The sequence below is a fragment of the Lonchura striata genome, chromosome Z, assembly GCF_050655825.1.
Source record: "Lonchura striata isolate lonStrDom1 chromosome Z, ASM5065582v1, whole genome shotgun sequence".
NCBI lineage: Eukaryota > Metazoa > Chordata > Aves > Passeriformes > Estrildidae > Lonchura > Lonchura striata.
The window spans coordinates 74,745,558-74,767,500 of record NC_140740.1 but is presented as its reverse complement, the minus strand read 5'-3'; the positions used below and the strand labels follow the sequence as shown (position 1 = coordinate 74,767,500).

The 21,943-nt window shown below is 35.8% G+C and overlaps 1 protein-coding gene across 6 annotated transcripts in view; it reads left to right on the top strand.

The window, feature by feature from the left end:
* AP3B1 (adaptor related protein complex 3 subunit beta 1) overlaps positions 1-21,943 on the top strand; it is a 152,912-nt gene that overhangs the window by 111,392 nt on the left and 19,577 nt on the right. For all 6 annotated transcript variants that reach the window (XR_014951448.1, XR_014951449.1, XM_021531843.4 and 3 more), the window contains 2 exons: positions 10,938-11,169; positions 13,971-14,055. Coding sequence is in view for 4 of the 6 variants with exons in the window: in XM_021531843.4 (XP_021387518.3) it covers positions 10,938-11,169; positions 13,971-14,055 (317 nt within the window). In the remaining 2 variants the exon portion in view is untranslated. The remainder of the gene's footprint in view (positions 1-10,937; positions 11,170-13,970; positions 14,056-21,943) is intronic.

The following is a 21,943-nucleotide window of genomic DNA, read 5'->3' as shown; positions in this document are numbered from 1 at the left end:
ATTCCATCTGCAGCACAACATTGTGAGATTAGGATGAATGAGTGTTTTGAGGATTATACATCAGAATAAGAAGGAAGATTTTGAGCTTTAGGTAGAAATTATTAAAAATACAACTTCTCATAGTCTCTACATTCAAAGACTTCTGCTATTATGATAAAAATTCTTTAGAAGCCTCCTTCCTTCAGCTACAGCTATGAATTGTTTGTGGTTTTTTTTTAATGACTGATTATAATTTTGGATTTTTGCAGAGAGGGATGACTCCAAAAGCCATAGGGGTCCTTTATAATTTTAAATTATTTGATTCCAATTCCACATATATCTAATTATTCATAGAGTCTATAAGCCTGGAAATTAAATTCTGCTTGTTAAATATAGATGGAAGTAGAAGCAAATGCTTTTTAACTAACAAAATGTCTTGATCACTGAAATTTAGAATTTTTTTTTTTAGTTTTTCATGCTTGAAAAAATTAATAACCAGGTTTTGGTTGATGTATGCAGCTGCAGCTCCACTTTTACTTGAAGAATCACCATGACATAGCATTAAACACCTGAGATTTTTGTCCAAAAATGTTAAAAATAAAACTTTTTTTGAGAAAATAGGTATTTGATCATTAAAAGTAAAAGCTAAGCATGGGACTAACTCAGCTAGTGGAGAGATGTTATTGCTAATAAGCCATATCTTCTGTGTTGTGCACTAGTAGTATGTTGCCACATGACTTGTAGGCTAGCAGTACAAAGTGAAATGCAAGGACATTGTAGTTGTTAAAATGGGGTGACTTGGAATCTTTTAAATTATGTCAATGCAGCTGCATTTTAATGTGCTCTAGAAGTTCTTGCTAATAGGAAGGAGATAACCTTCTTGCAGGAGGGGAGTACCTTCCATCACCCACCTCCAAGCACATGTGAAAGTTATTTTTAAAAAGGTTGGTACACAATGTGCCATGGTGTTCTCAAATCAGAATAATTCGGAAATGTTTTCTGCCCTCCTGAGCCACAGACGCTAGAGGATATTGGAGAGACAGAAGACTCTTTAAAAGGCTATTGAACAGAACTATGATTAAACACTGTATCATCAGAGAGATGAGTTTTTGAAAGCTTGCTTTTGTCCAGACTTTCACCTTAATTTTATGTGCTTTTCTCCTGATGGCTTGGTGAACAGGGCCTTGACATATTAAGATTTAAAATAGTAGTTCTAGAACCTTCATAATTTATATTGATTTCTTTGAGGTTCATAAAAATTTTCATTTTTAACTTTTGTTCACTTGGATTAAGAAACATTTCCATCTTTATATGGTTGCAAGTGTTGGTTGTTGTTTGTAGTCCCTGACATCTATGTTCTTTATTTCAAAATGGCAGAAGAATGGAGGAAATGTACATTTGTAAGAATTCTGAAATGTATCTTTCAGTTGCATGGTGTAATTTAGGAGTTCATGACTGCAAAATTAGTTTTAACTTCACTGTTATTACTTTGGAATGGTTTATGAAAAAGTTTATAAAAATCATTCTACTGTTTACACTGAAGGACCTTTGTAACACCAGCACCATTAGAATGTATGCTTGCTATATGAATCATAAATTTGAACTACTATGAAATACATTTGTGTACTAAAAGATGTTTTAATATGCACTAAGTTTTAATAATGGTCATTGTTGCAGTCTTCCTGCTGCTGCATTTATGATCAGTGAGCTAACAATCTGTGGCAGTCTTAGACAATAGCAGCAGTAATACTTTACATGGGTAGGACCAAGATAATTGCAAAAATAGATGAGAGAAAGTAACCTACCTAATTTGCCATCAGTCATCCACATAGTTAAATGCCTTAACCATGGCCACAGCTACTGCCTACGTTCAATGTCTGTGTCTGTACAGTGGAGCCTTCATTAGAGACATCCATGGGGTGAGGTTTTTGACAGCAGCATGCTGTGCTTGGTGTTGCTTGCATTGTTCTGAGCAGTGTGGATGGGATTGAATGGTGTTTCTTACAAGTGTGAAAAGAAATGTTTTTATGAAGGATGGATATGTCATTTGACACCACAAATTTTGTTTCTTTAAAAACAGTGCTTTTAAATTTAAACAAATAAACTGAAGATAATTGGTTATAAATAAACTTCTTTGTTGGTTAACAGACTACTAACTAGTGCAGGATTTTTTTTCTTGTTCTTTAAGGATGGAAAACAAAGCTTAAGGAAAACAAAACACAGAAAAACTATGTTAACATGGCCTCAGGTAATTTTTTTGCAGTCGAAGGACTATGGATTTGTTTAGTTTAAAATATTATGTGTATAATTAAATAAAACTTGGAGAAAATTGGCATGTCAATATCTTGTATAAGAGATGTAGTGTAGTACACACAGATTCTTCTCCTGCATTGAAGAAGTGCTGATACAGATGTCTATGTGCAATGAGTTCAGTGCTTATTTCAGATTTTTGTCCTTGTGAGTGGTCTGTTGTACATTAGAATCATCCTGATAGAAGCCAGAATAACATGTTGCATTCTTCAACAGCAGTGTAATGAACAAGATTCAAATATAGTTGTATGAAGGTAGCAAAGATGTAATTTACATTTTGACATTCATAAATACCTGTATTGGATTTTAAATATAGTGAATTAAAGGCAGAATTCACTTTGGCTTGTGGGTAATACTGCATAGAAGTGTTTCAATTAAATTATACACTTATCCCAACAGATTATGTCCTTTTCTGGGGAAAAATTTGAGCGAGATGCTTTTGTTGAAAGGAACCAATATGCAAGAGTTGTTTTCATATAAATCTAACTGTAAGATTATATGTTATGTTCAGTAGGGTACAGTGTGTTTTCACTTTAGAGTACTGGCTGTTTGCCAAAAATCAAAATAATATACTTGAAACCATTTGTAGGAACTTCTTGAAGTCATTTAGACTCAGAGCCAAAATCTCTGTTAATCCTTCTCAGCAATGTCCACTATTGCAAATTCAGAGTTAGGATGCAAGGTGAGGCTGACACCTTACTCTGTTTTTCTAACTCCTGAACTACTTCAGGTAATCACAGAATCAAAGAATCATTGAGGTTGAAAAAGTCCATTGAGTCCAACTGCAAACCTAGCACTGCCAATGCCACCACTAAACCATATGCTGAAGTGTGGTTCTCAGACTTCACAGTTTAGTGGTCAGTGGAAGAATGGAATCACTAAATTGAAGTAAATTACTTGGTTTTGTATTGGGAGAATGCTTTTCTTCAAACACCTAATGTCTAAGTGTTTCGTGCTGCTTGATGAAAGTCTCAGATATGCATCAGCCACCAGACCATCTGGTTTTCACCTCATGGAAGCATACGTAGGACAAAAGAGTAAAAAAATCTTGAGATCTCTCATACACAGATACAAATCTCAACAGCTGAAGTGTAGGAATTTTCTGTTAGTGTTCCTACAAAAAAATTTTCCTTAGTATCTATTTGAGCCCTTTTTATAGACCACTGATGATCATAGCAGACCCTCTGGGGGTGAATGTGTATTTCTGAATTTATACCAAGGTTTGTATCCCATAATTATGTGACTGACTTTAGCTCTTTTCTTCATGCTTGTTTAATAACTTTGACTAATCATGACAATATTGCCATTTTGTTGCTAACAAACTTTTTTCTTACGTGGCATTTTAAAAGATTTTATAATATTTTCATTTGATTATTCAAGTGATTCATTATGCTCAGCAGAAGAAAACGATAAAGATGCCAAATCTCAAATAAAACCAGGTGTTATTGTAATACAAAGCTTTAGGCGCTATTATTTATGCAAAATTCAAGCTGTCTTACTGGCCCCCAGTTACATAGAACAGGTGCACACTCTGTTTTGAAAGTTCTTGATTAGTCTAGTATGAAATTACTAGAGTTTTCTACTGTTTGTAAACTCCAGGTTAAGGCCCAATTCTCATTCCTTTATATCACATAGTCATATTTATGCTCAAAGAGCAATACCTTCTATTGATATAGAGTAACTGCAATTCTGTCTAGTTCATTCTATTTTAAGAAAACCATTGGAAAAAATCTAAGGGGTATAAAAATATTAGAAAATAGTTAATTTAGTACTACTGAATATTTTGGTAGTTTCTAGATTCACAGCTTATATCCATGGGCAGGTGGAAAGCCTGTGGGTAGGAGTCAGAGAGCGAGGCAGCAAAGGGAAGCTTTGGCTGGGGTCTGCTACAGCTGCCTGGCCAAGGGGAGCCCCTTGACCAAACCTTCCTGCTCCAGCACAGGAGACACTGTGCCCGAGGGTCGTGTCCTGCAGGGGGATCTCAGCCACCCCAGCAGCTGTTGGAAAAACAGCTTGGAGAGCTGTGGCAATGCAGGAGACTGCTGGAATGTGTGGAGGATAACTGCCTGAGCCAGGTGACAGACCCCCCTGCCAGAGGGAATGTGTTACAGGATCTGTAATTTGCAATGAAGTAGGGTGTGGGGATCAGATGAGATCCAGGAATGAAATGTGATAAGGGGGCAAGTGGGATTTCCCTGTGGTTATGGGCCCCCTTCATCGTGCCCTCCTGCTCTCCCTATTTTGCCTCCCCCTCTGTCTAATTGGAGAGATGTATTGGATGAGTGGACTGTTAGATGGTTAAGAAAGTGTTTAGATGGCCACATTTTGGAGAGTGGTGGTCAGCATCTCAGAGTCCTGATGGACTTCAGTGATAAAGTGATGTCACTCAGGGACCAGTGTTATTTAGTATCTTCATTAATGACATAAACAATGGGATGAGATGCAGCCTCACTGTAGACGACACCAAGTGAAGTGGTGCAGTTACCACACCTGAAGGACAGGATGCCATCCAGGGGCAAATGGACAAGTTCTGGGAGAGAGCCCATGGGAATCTCACGCAGTTTACCAAGTCCAAGTACAAGGTGCTGCACCTGGGTCAGAGCAACCCTGGTACCAGCACAGGCTGTGATGGGCAGATCACAGCAGCCCTGCCCAGAAGGACTTGGGGGTGCTGGGGATGAGAGGCTGGACATGACCCAGCCATGGGCACTCCCAGCCCAGAGAGCCACACGTGTCCTGGGCTGCATCCAGAGCAGGGTGGGCAGCAGGGCCAGGGAGGGGATTCTGCCCCTCTGCTCTGCTCTGCTGAGAGCCCACCTGCAGTGCTGCACCAGCTCTGGGGTCCCAGCACAGGAAGAACATGGAACTTCTGGAATGAGTCCAGAGGAGGCCACAGAGATGATCAGAGGGATTGAACACATCTCCTATGAGAAAAGGCTGGAAAAGAGAAAGCTTTGGAGTGACTTAATTGCAGTCTTCTGGTACCTGAAGGGAGCCTACAAGAAAGATGGAGGGGCTTTTTACAAGAGCATGCAGTGACATGACAAGGTGGATGGATTCAAACTGAAAGAAGGCAGGTTTAGATTAGATATTGGGAAGAAATTCTGTTCTATGAGGGTGGAGGCACTGGAACAGGTTGTCCAGTCAGGTTGTGAATACCCCAACCCTGGCAATGTTCAAGGCCAGGTTGGATGGAGCTCTCAGCAGCCTGACCTAGTGAAAGGTCTGTCTGCCCATGGCAGGTACATTGGAACTTGATGATCTTTATGATCCCTTCCAACCCAAGCCATTTTATAATTACCTTGAACACTTGATTCTTCTTGAAAGGATGATTTGAGACCACACAACTATTACAGTAAAAAAAAAAAAAAAAGGTAAAGAAACAATTCATTTTGGCAGCTTTACAGAGGTGTACTATGGGCAGCATAATAAAAGTGATCTTTTGTTTGAGATCCATCTCTGTGTGATTTAAAAATCAGTGGAATTTATCTGAGCAGTTTTGGGTTTCATTTCTTTTGATTTTTATTTTTCTTGCAAGGTTTTGGAGACGAAGGTATTAATCTATCAGTATCAAAATAAAGTAAGAATTTTGGGAACTTGTTTTGTAATGTATGAAATTGTCTGAATCCAGTAATGGTTTAACGATATGATTATTAATATGGTCACTTTCAGTTAGCCTCATCGACATGTTAGTAATTACAAGAAGTGTGGAGTCTAAAATTTGGTGACAGTGCAAAAAGAAGGGAGATAGGATGTACGCTTTTAGAAGGCATTTGGTAGATGTAGAGCAGTTAGATAAACCTTTGGTGGAAAGTGTTTTCCAAAATTCAACATATGTCCTTGAGTGTCTGTATGTCTAGATAAATTAGCCCAAATTAAATGACAGTATCCAGTTGCTTTTCTCAGATTGTACAATATAGGAGCTAGTGTGATTTCTTGTTTGGTTTCCTTGCTCCCTGTTAGGGGGATTCTATCATTGCTTTTGCAATCCATATTATTGTGACTTAGGTATGCTGTAATGTTGGAATTTCCAACAGTCTCTTGAAATAATGCAGACTAGGATGATTACATTCTTTGCTTGCACTTTATTTTATCTTTTTTATGAATTAATAATTGTTTTTCTAAGAGGTGTGTAAGGGAGACATTGACTGGTGATGGTGAGTAATATATAACTGGTAATTGAGCAAAAGATAGTATTTCCTGCCAGTAGTTGACTATTGTTTTTCTGGTTTTCCATCTTTCTCCTAATACTAGAAAATTATAGTTAAGTTGCTCTCATGGTTTCAGTTGAAAGATCATGTAAATGTGGCTAGACTGTGTGATAGCTCTTCTCCTCTTAGCTGTTGCAGAGTTACTGGAGCATAACCTCACTATGAGAGTGAGAGAGGTTATAGCTCTCACAGCTCAGTAGGTAATTCTTGGATTATGTTATGGATATTGCCAGTAGGAGGATTACTTGGATTAAAGTAACACCTACTTAGGTGTGAGGTTCAACTACTACTCAGTTGTAGTCTACTGCTTTAACAGAATGTAAATTAGAATAATAGAATTATAATTTTCATCATCCTTAGAAGCAAATATTTTTTTCCAATAATACATCTTTTATCCAAACATACATACATTCATGAGCTAGGATCAAGAATAAGTCTGTTCATTATTGCAGGATTTTGAAACAAAGGAACAAGTACGAAAGAAACCAAACAGAATTTTGTGTCTGTAGTAATAAAAGTATTAATAGTAACACTGCTTCTTTAAGGTCCCTCCCAGTCCAAACCATTTTGATTCTTTGTGACTCTGTGGTACTTCGGACAGGAATGTATGATCGCCTCTCTTTTCGGTAGTAGGTTTAATAAACCATGTCGTGCTTTTTATTTTAAATAATTAGGGGAAATAGTTTTTTGCATCAATGTGAGCTTAATTAATAAAGACTTACTGAGCTGGCAAAAAGAAACATGTTCATATTGGGAAGATTCAGTGGTTTGTAACTAGTTAGCTCAGTTGTAATAAAGAAAGTCACAATTACCACTGTCAGTGATGTTACACTTTTCCCCTTTTTCCCTATGATAAAGGAGTGGGGGAAAAACCCTAATGTTGCTCATGTTCTTATGCAAGAGCTAGTTTAAAAATACTTGCAGTTCTTTTAGGGTGATGAATTATCTTTCAGCACATGCAGTCAGCCTTTCGGCTAGTCTGACTGGTACCAAGATAGTGTAACCATACAGTATCAGTGTGGAGTCCTTACATGTGGTTGCTTTCAGTCAAAATGGGGTGTGAGGGCAGTCAGTATTTTAATTTTTTTTACTGTCTTTCTAAACAGCTTTATAAAAAAAAGTTTTGCAAGTTTAATCTTAATAATCTAAACCCAAAAAAGCAGACACGCTCTGTCATAAAATAACTATTAGTGACTAGTTTGTATCCTATAAATCTAACTTGAGTTGATAATATGGTCCATTACCAGCTAACTGCACAGAGTATTTTTCATTTTACACTCTTCAGTTACTTTTTAGTGAAGTGTTAAAAAATATGAAGCTTTTCTCCTCTCTAAAATTGCACACTGTCTGTCTGTTATTAGGGAGATAACAGCTCTTATAAATGTTTCAGTAAGCGTTAAGTAGACAGTTATGTGCACTCTCATTCCACGCTTATTTGCTTACTGTAATAAACTGATAAAATATGTGTGGTTTGTCTCTGTGTATCTGCAGGCATCATGAGTCACATAGATTTCCTTTAGAAATAATGTTGTGTCTGCAGAATTGATTGGTTATTTTCATAAACCATCCAAAGGTACACAAACGACTTCTATTATTTAAACATATGCTGTGTAAGATTTGTAGATTATCTCCTGGTTAGTAGATGCTTCTTGTTCTGTTAACTCTGTGTGGTTTTATTTTAATCCCAGAATGATTGCAGGTACCTGCCCCATGAGTTTTATTGCCAATTGTATTAAAAATTTTAGAATTAAAACAAAAAACTTTTTACCAGACTGATGCAGCTGTTAAATACATCACATTACAGTCACATCAGCCTTTGTCAGTTCAAAATCCTTGCTAGCAAGTAGAGGTCTTGAAAACTCCAATTTTCCAGAATTAAATTGCTTTGTTCAACATACATATGCTTTATTTATTTCTAGTTCTGCCACATTAAATACAAGTGAAAATTAATGTTCTGTACAAAGAAAGATGACTTAAACATATTGTTATTATTCTGATGGTCCTGTGTGTTTTTGCTGCTACGTATAATATGATGTAGAAAATAAAAGTGAATAGGTTCACAAGCTTTTTATTTCTGAAACAAGAAGTAATGCTGAAGGAGGCATTAGCATAGATTAAAATTTCTAAAAATTACAGAAAGGATTCAGTAAAACTTGGATCGGTGTTACAATTTAAGTATAGTGAGAGTTTTTTTCTTTATGTGTATGCATTTTACAGCAGCTCATCCTGGGTGCCATCATGCAGCACATGTAGGACAACCAGGGGATCTGGCCCAGCCAGGATGGGTTTATAAAAGGCAAAGATCCAAAAGTCTGAGGCCGAAGGTGTGAGGTTCAACAAGGCCAGTGCTTGTCCTGCCCTTGGGTCACAGCAACCCCAGGCAGCTCCACAGGCTGGGGCAGAGGGGCTGGAAAGGCCCTGGGGGTGCTGGTGACAGTGGCTGGACATGAGCCAGCAGTGCCCAGGTGGCCAAGAAGGCCAATGGCATCCTGGGCTGGATCAGCAATGGTGTGGCCAGCAGGACCAGGGCAGGGGTTGTCCCCCTGCACTGGGCACTGGTGAGCCACACCTCGAGTGCTGTGTTTAGTTTTGGGCTCCTCACTACAATAAGATCATTCTGGTGCTGGAGCAAGTCCACAGAAAAGCAGTGGAGCTGGGGAAGTGTCTGGAGTACAAGTCCAGTCAGAACAGCTGAGGGAGCTGGAGGTATTTATCCTAGAGAAAAGAATGCTCAGGAGGGACTTTATCACTCTACAGCTGTTTGAAAGGAGGGTGTAGCCTGGTGGGGGTTGGCCCCTTCTCCCAGGTAAATGATACAACAAGATGAAATGTCTCCTGTTGTGGCAGGGAAGGTTTAGGTTAGGTATTAGGAAAAGATTTCTTCACTGAAAGAGTTATCAGGCATAGGAATGGGCTGGCCAGGGAAGTGGTGGAATCACCATTTCTCTGAGTCTTCAGAAAGCATGTGAGCGTGACACCTAGGAACATGGTTTACTGAAGATGGCAGGGCTGGGTAAACAATTGGACACAGAACTTGGATATCTTTTACAACCTCAATGGCTCCGTGTTTCTGTATATCTACATGATGAATTTCTGAATGCTTTTTATGTTTTCATTCCTATTAATAAATATTGTTAATAAAGCCAGCCTTAAGTTAACACAGAGAAGTTAGTGTACTTCAAAATACTTTTGTTAACATGAATTAAACATAGATCTTAAACTTATTAATGTAAAATGGGAGAATTATTTCATGAAATAACTTTTCTATTATGCATGTCCTGCTCAAAGTGAATTTAATATTAAAAGTTAGAGGCTAAGCTTAAACTTAAAAATAATTTTTAAATTCCATCTTAAAACTTGTATTTTGTTCATTATTTGAGTAATGGTTTAAATAACATGCTAATTTGACTGCTAATAACCTCTTACTGTTATTGTCTCTTTCTGTGTACCAATAAGATATTCATTATTCAAGGTATTTCCTTTATCATTTCCTGACAACTGAGGCATTTTTTTTGAGAGTTTGACCTTGTCAGTTATTTCTAGAAAACTAAGCAGACTATTAATCTGTGAAAGTTTGGGACCTCTATTTAAAGTTGGTTTTGAGTTTTCCATAACTGTGAAGGTCCATACAAATTATACCTTTTCCATTCATTTTGTGTGAGTTGTAAGTTTGGTCATGTGACAGGTCATTATTTTATAAATATAATTTGAAGTAACTCTGATCTTTCCTTAAAACTTGTGTAAAGAATTCAAATTCACTTGTGTTCATATTTCTTTGTACTCCTTACTTTTGAGCTCATTATTTCCTTGTCAGTGGTATCTGGAATTATATTTGCAAATGGAATCTCTGTTTTTATGCTATTTCTGCAGGATAGAATGGACTGAAACATCATTGGGATTTTTCTTTTTGTTTCTAGCAGCAAGACTATTTAAAAAGTGTCAGGATCTTTCTGCTCTATATAACTATGTTTTTACTATTCCACCAGTGTAATTGTTAGACAACAATTTTTGTGGTTTTAACAGGAGAAACAGAAGACAATTTCTCAATATACTTCCACGTTACACAATGAGCTTGGGAATGCCCTTGAATTCTGATGCACAGGAGGTTTCTTGCTGGAAAAAACATAACTATTTAACTGTAATTCTTAAAAAACATGGTAATTTAATAGCTAACTGTAAAGCTAAAAAATTGAAATGAGATTTATAGTGGAAAGTGAGACAGATACAACAAATGTATTTTCAGCACCAGAAATGGTTTTAGGCTCTTTATCTGATATCTATTACAGCAGTTTGTGTATGTATTTCACATGTTTCTGGATCACTAAAATTCCAGCTCAAAAGCAGGTGCTCTAACTGAGTGAAAAATGCAGTATTCAATTGTCATTTTTACTGTTCCTGACTTACAGCATTTGCCAACTTTTGTGTTATACTTAACAGGTCACTATGCAAGTCTCTGTGCCAACAAAAACACATGAACTTCTTCACCGAATGAGTGGGAAAGGATTAGCAGCTCATTATCACTTCTCAAGACAGCCAGGCATTTTTGGTGATAGTATGGTACCTGTGCAAGTGACAGTAACAAATACAACTGATCAGAAGATAGAGAATATTCACATTGGAGAGAAGAAATTACCTCCAGGCATGAGGATGCATGAGTTTAATCCAATAGGTAACCATATTCTATGTTAAAAAAATCAGGCTCTTAATCTTCAGCAAAATTCCAATACAGGAAAGTGGTTTTGCAAAGTTACATGTATACTCATATATGTGTGTCAGGGAAGGTAGATACATATCTACACAGACACTCATCAACTATTGACTTGTTAGGACCAAATCTTTCTGCATCCCTACAAACTTTGATTCTTTTAGTGCCTTATTGTAGACTGGCTATTATGGGCATCTATTGAAAAGGAGGTTTTGATTTTATATTTCCAATTATTTTCTTACTAAGCTTTAAGTGAAGTTAAATGTATGATTTATATTGGTGGCTGAGAGCATTGTCATTTTTTCCTTGTGAGCTTATGGCAGTAGAGTGGAAGTGTATGTTTTAGTTTTGCTTGTGTCTGCCATAGTTCCAAATTGTGTCTACTTAGATTAGATAAAAAGCAATGTGTAGTCAGACCTGATCTAAATGGTTTTACGTTTTACTTTCTAATCAAGATGGTTTTTTGCTAAATTTCTGTAGAATAGAGCATAACACTTTAGAAAGAACACAGATTACAGCAAGTTTTTTTCAAGAGTAATACCTATGTACACAATCTGCTTACTTTTCTCAGCAGTTCTTTATTTTAGAACATTGTGGTGTAGTCAGAAGGAGCAGAAGCATCTCTATTTCATAATACAAATTCTTCTCCTTCAATGAGCTACATTATTATGTGAATATATACCATGATAGAAGAATGCAGGAACATGTTCTTAAAGCGCAACAGTGAACTAAAGAGTATTCTTTTTTTTAACTAGCTAAAATGTTTGTATTACATGGCTCTAAACTATTGAAATAATTTTTTTAACATAGAAAAGATTATGCAGATTTAAACCAAATAACTACAAAAGCAGTTGTCCAGTGCTATGGTTTATTTCAGAGTTAAAATTAATAATAATAACTTTTTGCATCTTGGTAATGATACATATGTGATCAAGGCAGTTACTTTTAGAAATCTATTAGTTTTGGGTTTTTTTAAGTGAACATTTTGCTGCTTATTCCTCAAAATAAATCCAACTCAGAATTGAAATGTCAAGTTTTGCCCATGAGCTTTGTTTTATATCACTACCTGTAAACAATTGAAGAAATAAAGCACAAAGGCGTACAAGTAGAAATCTAGTAATGCTATAAATCAGGTCAGGAGATACTGTACCCACAGCAACAGTCAATAAACAGTAACATTCACTTGTTTCACATAAAAACATGGGGGGGAAAGAGTGGAATTAATAAATTATTCACTTCAGGTTCCTTGAGCTTCACAAAACAATCCTACTTAGTAAGGTATTTATTTCCCCGAGAAAGACAACATGGTATTTGTCCTAAAAAGCTGTTGGTTTCTTCTGCAGGAAATAAGTTCTGTAGTTCTTCCCAAAATGTTCTTTTTCTTGCTTGAATTCAAATTTTCTGTATCCTCTGTCATTTTGTGTAGAACTAAGCCTATACACCCTGTGTCCTTACTACATTTTGTGTTTCCAGTGTTTGGAAAACACATCCTACAATTTACCTAGCAGACCCAACAGAAGAAGTGTCAGCATAGATAGGTATTCCTGCTGGAATATAAGTCTAGTTTTGCCTCAGTCACTGAAATTACTGTTGGCAATTGTCCTGATTCTTCCAGTAGAAGTGGTTCAAATTATTTCACCCAAGTCCCTGTACAGAACACTTTCTTGTTCCTAAGTGAACTCCCTTTGAAAATATTAAGCTCAAAGACTTCGGTAAAGTTAATTCTGAATTTGAGCTGGAGCCTTTAATCTTTCAAAGCTTTAAACAGACTCCTTGGAATACTTTCTTTTTTATTCATTTCCTAGTGTTAATTTAGACTTTAGCCAGCAGCATTAACTCCATGTTTTTTGCATTTTTACAAACCTAATCTTGAAATAGTTACATTTTGTTGAATTTGTCATGGAGCAGCTGTCTACATTCAGTTCCTGCAAAGTATCAGGTACCTTATGAATAATCCGGAAATCAGACATTTTTCTGCCTGCCTATTCCTTTTTATTTGAATTCCTTTCAAGTGCTTTCAGCTCTTTGTTATAATCTTGAGAAGGCAAAGTCTGCTTCAGTACTTGTTTTTATTTACGCAAAGAAAGACCTTACAAGGAAAAGCCTTTAATGAAAGCTTTATCTCTACGTTAGGGAAATAATGTAATGATTTAGCTAGGAATCTTAGAATTAGTATGTCTCTTGATCTCTTCACTGCCAGGAGTGTCTCAGTCTGCACTGCTTGTATAGCACAAAGTCATCTTCCATTTAGTGTTCATAATCCTTCTTCTCCCTTCCAACTAATACGAGTAGAATATTGATACACAAGTAAATCACAGTAATTATGAAATAAAGTTTAAATTCAGCTTATTTTCCATTATGGTGTGTATTAATGTAGATTTTATTTGTTGTATTTTGCAATTTACTAACTAAATCTGCAAACTAGTGTTACTGAAAATAAAGTCTCATGCTGGATCTGTGCACTGTTTTCTGTAAATAATTTTCCCTTCCTTGCTTTTCCAATACAAGAACTTATTTTGTTGATAGAGCTCTAAGGCTGAAATGGCAACACTTCATGTGCATTAACTGTGTGAGAGGGAATCCAGGATGCTTAAATATGCAAGTGTGACATTTGGATGATATGTATTTGTAATAAAACTACAACTGTTGGATTTTTTTCTTACAGAGCTTTTTGAGGTTTTGATTTTGTGACGTATGGGGGGTTGCATCTGACGTCTTCTGTTGACTTGCATGTATATTTATATGTTAAAAATCTCTTCATGCAGAGTTCCTTGAGCCTGGAGGATCCATTACTGCTACAATGGGTATTGACTTCTGTGATTCTACCCAGACAGCCAGTTTCCAGTTATGGTAAGTTCTTGGGAGGGGGAGAGTAATTTTTTGCTCCTGGAAGGGAAAAATAGTTTTCACTGGAAGTCTACTTGGTGGTATCAGATTATTAAATATTCAAAGAATTAAACAAAATTAACAACATGATATACATCCAAGATGTTTCTAGAGAAATAGCACATTATTAGTGTTCAGTTTTACTTTTAGAGGCTTTACATTTTTGTCCCACTCTTCTAGGGATTCTTATTATTAACACCATCTGGAAAGGAGTAGTCATGTCTGACTATTCTGCTTTAGAGCTTTGTGTGTGTTCTCCCTGTAAGAAACAGCAAGTCAAAATGGCACATAGTGTGAGCTGTTTTACTACCCTGATCTTTGTTATAAGTGCTCGTGGTTGTTGTAACATGACTGCCTGAAAACAGCCCCAAAATTTGCCCACCATAGAAATCCTGTAGATTCTTTTAAATCAATAGTGGAAATGAAACCAAGTAACTGGCTGGCCAACTAATCTTGTCTAATATGCTTGATTTATAATTTCTGTGCTCATTATTAGCACATTCAAGGTCCTCTTTCTGCATCCTAGGCTAGCAGGGAACCCATTCACTCCGTGAGAATTCTGTTACACACTAGCATTTGAAAATGGGGTAATTTCAACATTGGGAAAGAATTGATCTGAGAAAACTTGAACCTTCTTTTTGGGATTTTTCATGTTTATGTAGGCTTTTAAACTGAGCAAAAGCACTATAAAGATCTGCAAAATTTAATTATTTTTACATATTTTGAATTAATGGATTTTTTATATGTTTTGTTGAAAGAAACACAGCTTTCAATATTCAGTACAAAAAGAGGGATGTTGAATAGACATTCACATTGCCGCATTTCTGTTTAAGGGAACCCCTTCATGAAAGCTCTATGTTTCTTCCTTTTGAAAATTTCTCTAGCAATTTTAGTATACTGCTACTAAGCACAGCTTGTTCAACTGAAGTTATTGAGGATAGCATGAGAATCCTAATAATAGAGATGTACCCAAGTGATTCCTAAAGTACCACTGCTAAAATAACATTTCTTGTTCTAGGGGCAAGGAGGTTTTACTACTGGGTTTTTTCTTTCCATTTCTCAAACTTTTCCCTGTACAATAGATGCTCCTGCATAGTCAGTTAACACATATTTATACTTCCAGCAAAATCTCTGCAGCATGTAGTTTATGCACATCATGTTGTTATAGCTGGTCTGTGTGCTATTTGCTGGAATTTGGAAACAGCTTTGAACTGTTGCCTGGTGTTTGTTTGGGAAGGAGGTTCCCTTGTAGGCAGTGCAGTTTCCAAATTGCTTCAAAATCATAGACTCTTGACTCTATCTAAATATATTTTGAATTTTATATAATAGTATCTGCTTGATAGTTTATCAGGCAGAAATGTTCTTTTTTAAATAAAGCAGATATTTTTCTTTCAAGTACATAATTTCTGTCTACCAATGATTGGATATTTAACTTACACCATTTATTGCTACGAATCATAGCAGTGATGAGGATAAGCAATGTAGCATAACACATTGATTTTATGCAGATCATCACCTTTATGTTTTGGGAGGTCTGCTGTATTAGTGATATATAAAAACTGATTACTTTCTCCAACATTGCCTAGTAATTGTTTATTATTTTCCTATTAGACAAACAAGACAGATCAATATTCCTGAACACCAACCAGACTATGAGTAACATCACTGTAAATAGATTTGCTTCAGACCTCAGTGGTGTATTCATTTTAATGATTTAGACAATGTGAGTCCAATGACAAAAGCGCTCAAGCTAAGTTTAAAATTAAATTAAGAATAGGAATTGCTTGCTTTGTTCCTTTGCTAATTGATAGGGCCTTGTTTCTTTGCCGTTAGTTCCTAGAAAATAGTATAAAAATAGGTAAAATGTTATTTGCATTATATTTGCTATTTTACACTGAAAACTTATTTTGTTCAAAATCCTACTGATCTTCAGTATCACTGAAGAAACTGCAGTGTGATGTTTTGGGAGCAATGTCTCAAACAACTCAGCTGCAGGCTCTGTAACACCATACTTTTCAAAAAGCTTTTATCCAAAAGAAGGAATGACTTCTAGAAGTTTGTCAAAACATAGTTGAAATATTGTGCATACAAAGGTGTCTGTATTCTCATATTTCCTGTTAACATATCTCTATGAAAGATATTGTCAGTTATTTTATATTTTTGATACTAGCATGTTCAGCAGTAAAGTGTTCCTGATCATAAGAATTTTCTTTATGTTGTTCTAAGAGAAGCACTTTATCTTGCATCAAATGTAATTGATCCTGAAGCAGTGTAATCACAATTACTCACTTTCTTAATTGGCCTGCCCAAAATCAGAAAATGGAAACCGATCGGCAGTGTTTAAATCAATAGCTTTGTAGTAAAGCTTGTGGGGGTAGGGACATAATGGTAATGGGTAGATCAATTGGTCTTAGATGCCAATCATGGGCTGTGTGTTTTGCATAGCAAACACTACCCTTCTGCTTAGGGATGTGCTGTTGTACTAGTGGTTCAATAAATACAAACTGTATAAAGTAAAAAACTAACATGCGTCATAAAATATTTAGATCTGTTTCTAAATTTGTTGTTCAAGTCAAGGACAATGAAGGGGAATCTGCAATATGGAGATTTGAAGGAACGAGTTTTGAAAGATCTCCTGTTCAAATACTATTTTTGGTAAACAAACCTTACCAAGATCACACATCTAATTAAAGTGCTGTGAAATGCCTCAACTTGAAAACTGTGCCTAATGCATTTATTTAGAATGTGTATTAGGATGTTCACAGTATGTACTTGTAAGGAGAACATCTCTTCATTGTTATTTTTCTTATGCCAACTCCTTCCAGAGGCAGCTATTTCAACCACACTGGTGTTCTGCATGATAATGCCTCTCGAGCAGAAAGTTAAAGAGGAATAAATGGAGGAACTCATCCTTTCAAAAGATTTTTTGAATGTTACTCTTTGTTTTCATGTTACTTTGTTCTCATTTTGCAAGCAGGATATACACAGCTTAGGAATTTAAAGCAATTTATTACTGGCTAACTCATATGCAAGGTAAGTTGCTATCTTGTTGAATTCTACTTAAAGTTTAGTATATTCACCATCCAAGTAAGAGAGGTGAGTCTTAGCTAAGCAGGTAGGCATCAGTTTAGCAGAGAAGAGGTTGGAATGGATTCTTGATATAACAGACTATCTGCAGTACTCCGCTGACTGTGGAATTACTTCCTTTTTTTCTCATGTCAGATCTTAAAGATTTCCATATCAGGGTGTTTTTTGTTGAATTATTGAGCTCCTAGTGTTCATAATTTCAACAATCCTACCACTAGTGTTATCTTTATTGTCTTGCATGTCTCTGCTTTTCAAATATTCCCATGTCTTTCTCTCAGTTTACTAGTTTTTTAAGATGTCTGAACAAAGATATGGGAGCTTTGCTATGTCAGAATTTTGCCTGTGGGTCTTTGGAATGAAAACATTTGAATCCCTTGAGGTGAAAGGGAAGGAAGGTTATAGAGACAGAGAGTTATAGCACATACATGCCCTTACTCTGTTTTTTGTATATGTATTTAGCATTATGAATTCCTGTCCATGTTTGTATAGCTCAGTAGGTAAATCTCCAATTTCTTGTAGGCATGATGAATAACTAAAGGTGAAGAGGAGATGTCCTTTTTACAACATTGAAAGCTGGAGAAGAAGTCTTATCTTTACCTTTTCCTTCTTAGTCTTTTCATCCTCTCTTTGCCAATTATCTTAGTTGTTCCCAAAACCATGAAAGAACCACAGCTTTAATGATAAAATTTTTATGGAGAACCTGGTTCTCTTCTTTTTTCTGTTCCTTTGAAAAGTATGTAGAGAGTTGTTTAGCTTTCTTTGAAACTGGTGTAGGGGAGGCGTCCATACCATGCATCTCTCTCCCTAGTTTTGATTTCACATTTTCTCTCCCTAGTTTTCTCAAGGTTTAAGTGCAAAGAACACAAGCAGAACTCCCAAGAAGAAAGAAAAATTGAACGAAAGCAACAGTTTTTGTGCCTTTCATTCTTTTTCAAAATAATTAGGTAATTGGAAAATAGCATGACATGACAGAGGTTTTAAACTGGTTGGTCTGTATTGGTATTTCTTAATGTCCGAGTGTCATTAGAAGGACCCTCTCCTTCTGATGAGCAGAATACATACTCTTGTATGTCTGTTCATTTAATCTATTCTGTACTATATAGAGAAAATATTTTGCTGATTATTCCAGAAAAGTTTGGTGTAGCAGAAAGAGTCTAGCAGTTTCGTAAATTCTGTGGATGAGATTTAAAGACTTTGTTCAGTCTGTTCTCTGCAGGTTTCATCTTATTGTAGAAGCTTTTCCTCTGGATTTTATTTTCAAAGGAAGAGATTTTTTGCAGCATGAAATTTACTTTCTTTGCTCTGTGTTGATGTAGAAATCTTCCCAAGCAGAACTTCTACCTGCAAAGCAAGTAAATGAAGAGGGTTGGTTGGGTAGCAGTCAGTATTTCTGTTGAGTGCAAGCATGCATTCAGGTGTAGATGCTTTCACAAAAGCATCTGATTAAAATTATGTAGTGGAATATGTTATGGAATATATTAGAAACTAATGTTAGAGATTTAGCATTGTGTTCACATAACTGCCACTTGCATTTTCACTTTTTTCTTGCTGTTTCCTTACCTAGTGCTTTGTCAGCAGATCACCAAGTTGCTTATAAATGTAAGACAAGCAATCTGGTACTCTTCTCTTTATTTCATTACTCTAAAGTAGTCAGTTGGCCCTATTCCAGAACACAATTATGCCAAGATAAATAACTGACCTGGAAAAAACAAGGCTGGACATGAACAACTGCTTTCATTTGTTCTTTTACTTCAGCCTTTTTCTCATGCAAAAGCAGAATGCAATCCTTTCCTTCCTTCAGCAAGACTAGGAATCAAGTGCCCTATACTTCCCTGTTCTGTGTTTTGTTTTGCAGGAAATTAATTCTCTCTTAGTGTTGCTCTTCCTTTCATGTTCTTGTTTTTTTTTTAACTTGTGTAGAGATTTTTGTGGATACAAGACAAAAACAGTAAGCTAGTTTGGGATAGATATGTTCTGGGACAAGCTGCTCCTAGGCATGAAACAAAAAAAGGATAAAGAGCAAGAAGAATATTTCCACTCTTATTAGACTACTAATTTATTAAAAACCTTGAAGTTAAGATTTAACCACTGCTATTGTGGAATTCTAAAAGAAGTCATTCACAAGTGTTAGTATTATTTACTTTAATTCTAAAGAAGATTTTATCATCACTGTTCTCAAGTCTTTTCTTATGGTAGAAATCTTCTTTACCTGGAACCCTTCAAAGCCAATTCTTTTAAAAAAACCCAACCAAACTGAGAGGAGAGAGGGAATAGCCAAGGCTTTCAAATAACAAGCAGTAGCTGCTCCCACTCCATCTACAGAAATCTTTAAATGGTGCATCTTCTGAAAGGTTGAATGTTATTCTTGCAGTGTCTTTTATTGTGGAGCTACTAAGTCTCCCTTTGTTCATGTGGGAGCGTTACTGTCTTTGTCTCTCATTTCTTCATCTTGATGTGTGCATCAGAAGATAAATTCGTGTGATGCTTGCAACTGAGTAATGAAAGTGATGTCTTTTAAAAATAGAATATGTACAGTTTAGCAGTTTTTAAGGAGTCAGTAAGAGTAATTATGTGTAATATCATTTGCCCATAAGTTCACACTTAAATACGTAACAGATTTTGCAAGCCACTGTTGGAAAGGTACTGTTGTCAGACATCCCCAACTGTTTGATCCTTTTAGAGCTTTCCTCTAAGAACTTCTCATTAAGTATTCGTGTTTCTCTAAGGCTGTAACTTACTAACTGCACATGCTATTACCAGAAAATGCAGTTTTAAATTTTTGAAATCAAAAGACACATTCTGTTGCCATGAGAAACTTTGGGTATTTTTTCTGGTAAGCTGCTTAACCTTGATCTTTCAGGAAAGTTAAAGCAACACCACCTGAGAGACGCTTCAGTGCAGCTTGAACCAGTTGTCCAGCAGATTTTTAAAAGTTAATATAAGTTCTTGTTTAAGCATCATTTATATTAATTATAGTCTTGAAAATATAAATTAATAAGTTAAATACACAAATTTATTTCACTAGGTATTGGGGGAAGTTAAGTAGTTGTATCAAGCCTCAATTTTATTCTCAAATTTCTCCATTAGATATCTGATGAAATCTCTATCTTTGGAGATACTCAGAGCTCAAATGAACATGGCCATGACCAAAGTGAGCTAAGGTGACCCTCGCTTAAGCAGGAGGTAGAATCAGGTGATTTCTAATGCCCCTTCTGAATCATATTGTGGTTCTATGGAATTATGAAGTAAGTTTTGTTAAATTAGATTTTGTGAGCTCTCTAATATAAAGATGTAATAAAAGAGATGCAGATCAATAAACAAAAGCTGTATATTTAATCTGTGAAGTGTCTGACAAAGAGAACCTATAAGGAAATATGATTTTCTGTAGCTGAGAAAGAAATTTACTGAAGCATATTGGAATTAAAGTAATGCAAAGTAGCCCAGATGCTGACTAAAGTGAAATTAAGAACAAAGTGGTTTTGAAGAACAACTAGCAACCAGAATTTCTGTTTGTAGGCTATGAAGAGTTCATGTTTTTTCAAAGAATATATATTAGCTATTTATTCACTAGGGGAAATGGAAGGGGAATGTTTGTTAACAGCAGAGGTGTCAAGTGGTCCTCTTAAGCAGTTACAGACATAAAAAACCCAAGCTGTACATGCTTTTATTCCTTCTTATTGTGGAAATATTGTTATAAGCATTAAAGCAATCTAATAATTGATGTTATAAGTCAAGTTTATGTACAAATGGCATCCCTACAGTCAATGTAGGACATAAATCATTGTACACCATATCTGTTTCAAGCTGAATTATATGGAGTACCTCTTGCTTAAATATGAAACATAACATTAGTTGAACAATCAGTTGAACAGTGTCAATGAAGGTATTGTTGAAAGTGTTAGTCTTATAGTCCAAGTAGTAGGTATGAATAGCAAAAAATTAATGAGGCAGTTGATTAAAGACCCTTCCATCAGCTCTTAAGATGATTGAATTCTTAATCACTTTTCAAACGAAAAATTAAAGAAAAAACTACTTGCTTATTTTACTGTGCACTTAATCAGGCTAGACAATCAAACAATCTCTGCTTTTTTATTATAATAATGACTTTGGAGACAGATGATATTTAAGGTAGTACAGTGGAGAAAAGAAATAGGGGGGAATTTTGAATTTGTTAGTTTTTAAAAGCAGCACTTAATTATTTTTTTATAAAGGAAGTACTAGGAAGTTTGAAGGGATTGTTCCCCTGTATGTTTACAAAATGGCAGTTCTCCAAAAAGTTAGTGTAAATGTCCAGTTTTATTTGAACAGCCCATACTTGAGACTGCACTCATAAGCATAATTATAACACATCAGAAGCTAGAAAATAAGAATGTACTAGTTCCTAAACAATTCCTTTCCAAAATGGGTAATTACAGTAAGTATTAGAATTTTGAGTAGAAGGACGGTAAAATGCTTCTCTGTTTCCAGGTGGATTGTCTTGCATCTTGAGGAGGGAGACACATATGTTTTCCATACTATTGATCTATAGTGCTATAGTTTTCCATCAGTCTATCTTGTTTCAGAACTTTGAAGCTTCAAAGTTACAAAATATCAGTAGCACATCTTTTAGGTTAATTTAAATAACATGGATATTAATGAATGAAATGTATTCTCCATTCTAATGACTGTATCATTATATTTAAGTAAGATATCTGAGGCATATCACCAATCAATATATATTGGCTATTTGGTACACCGGAAAAAAAAAAAAAATCAAGTGTTCTTT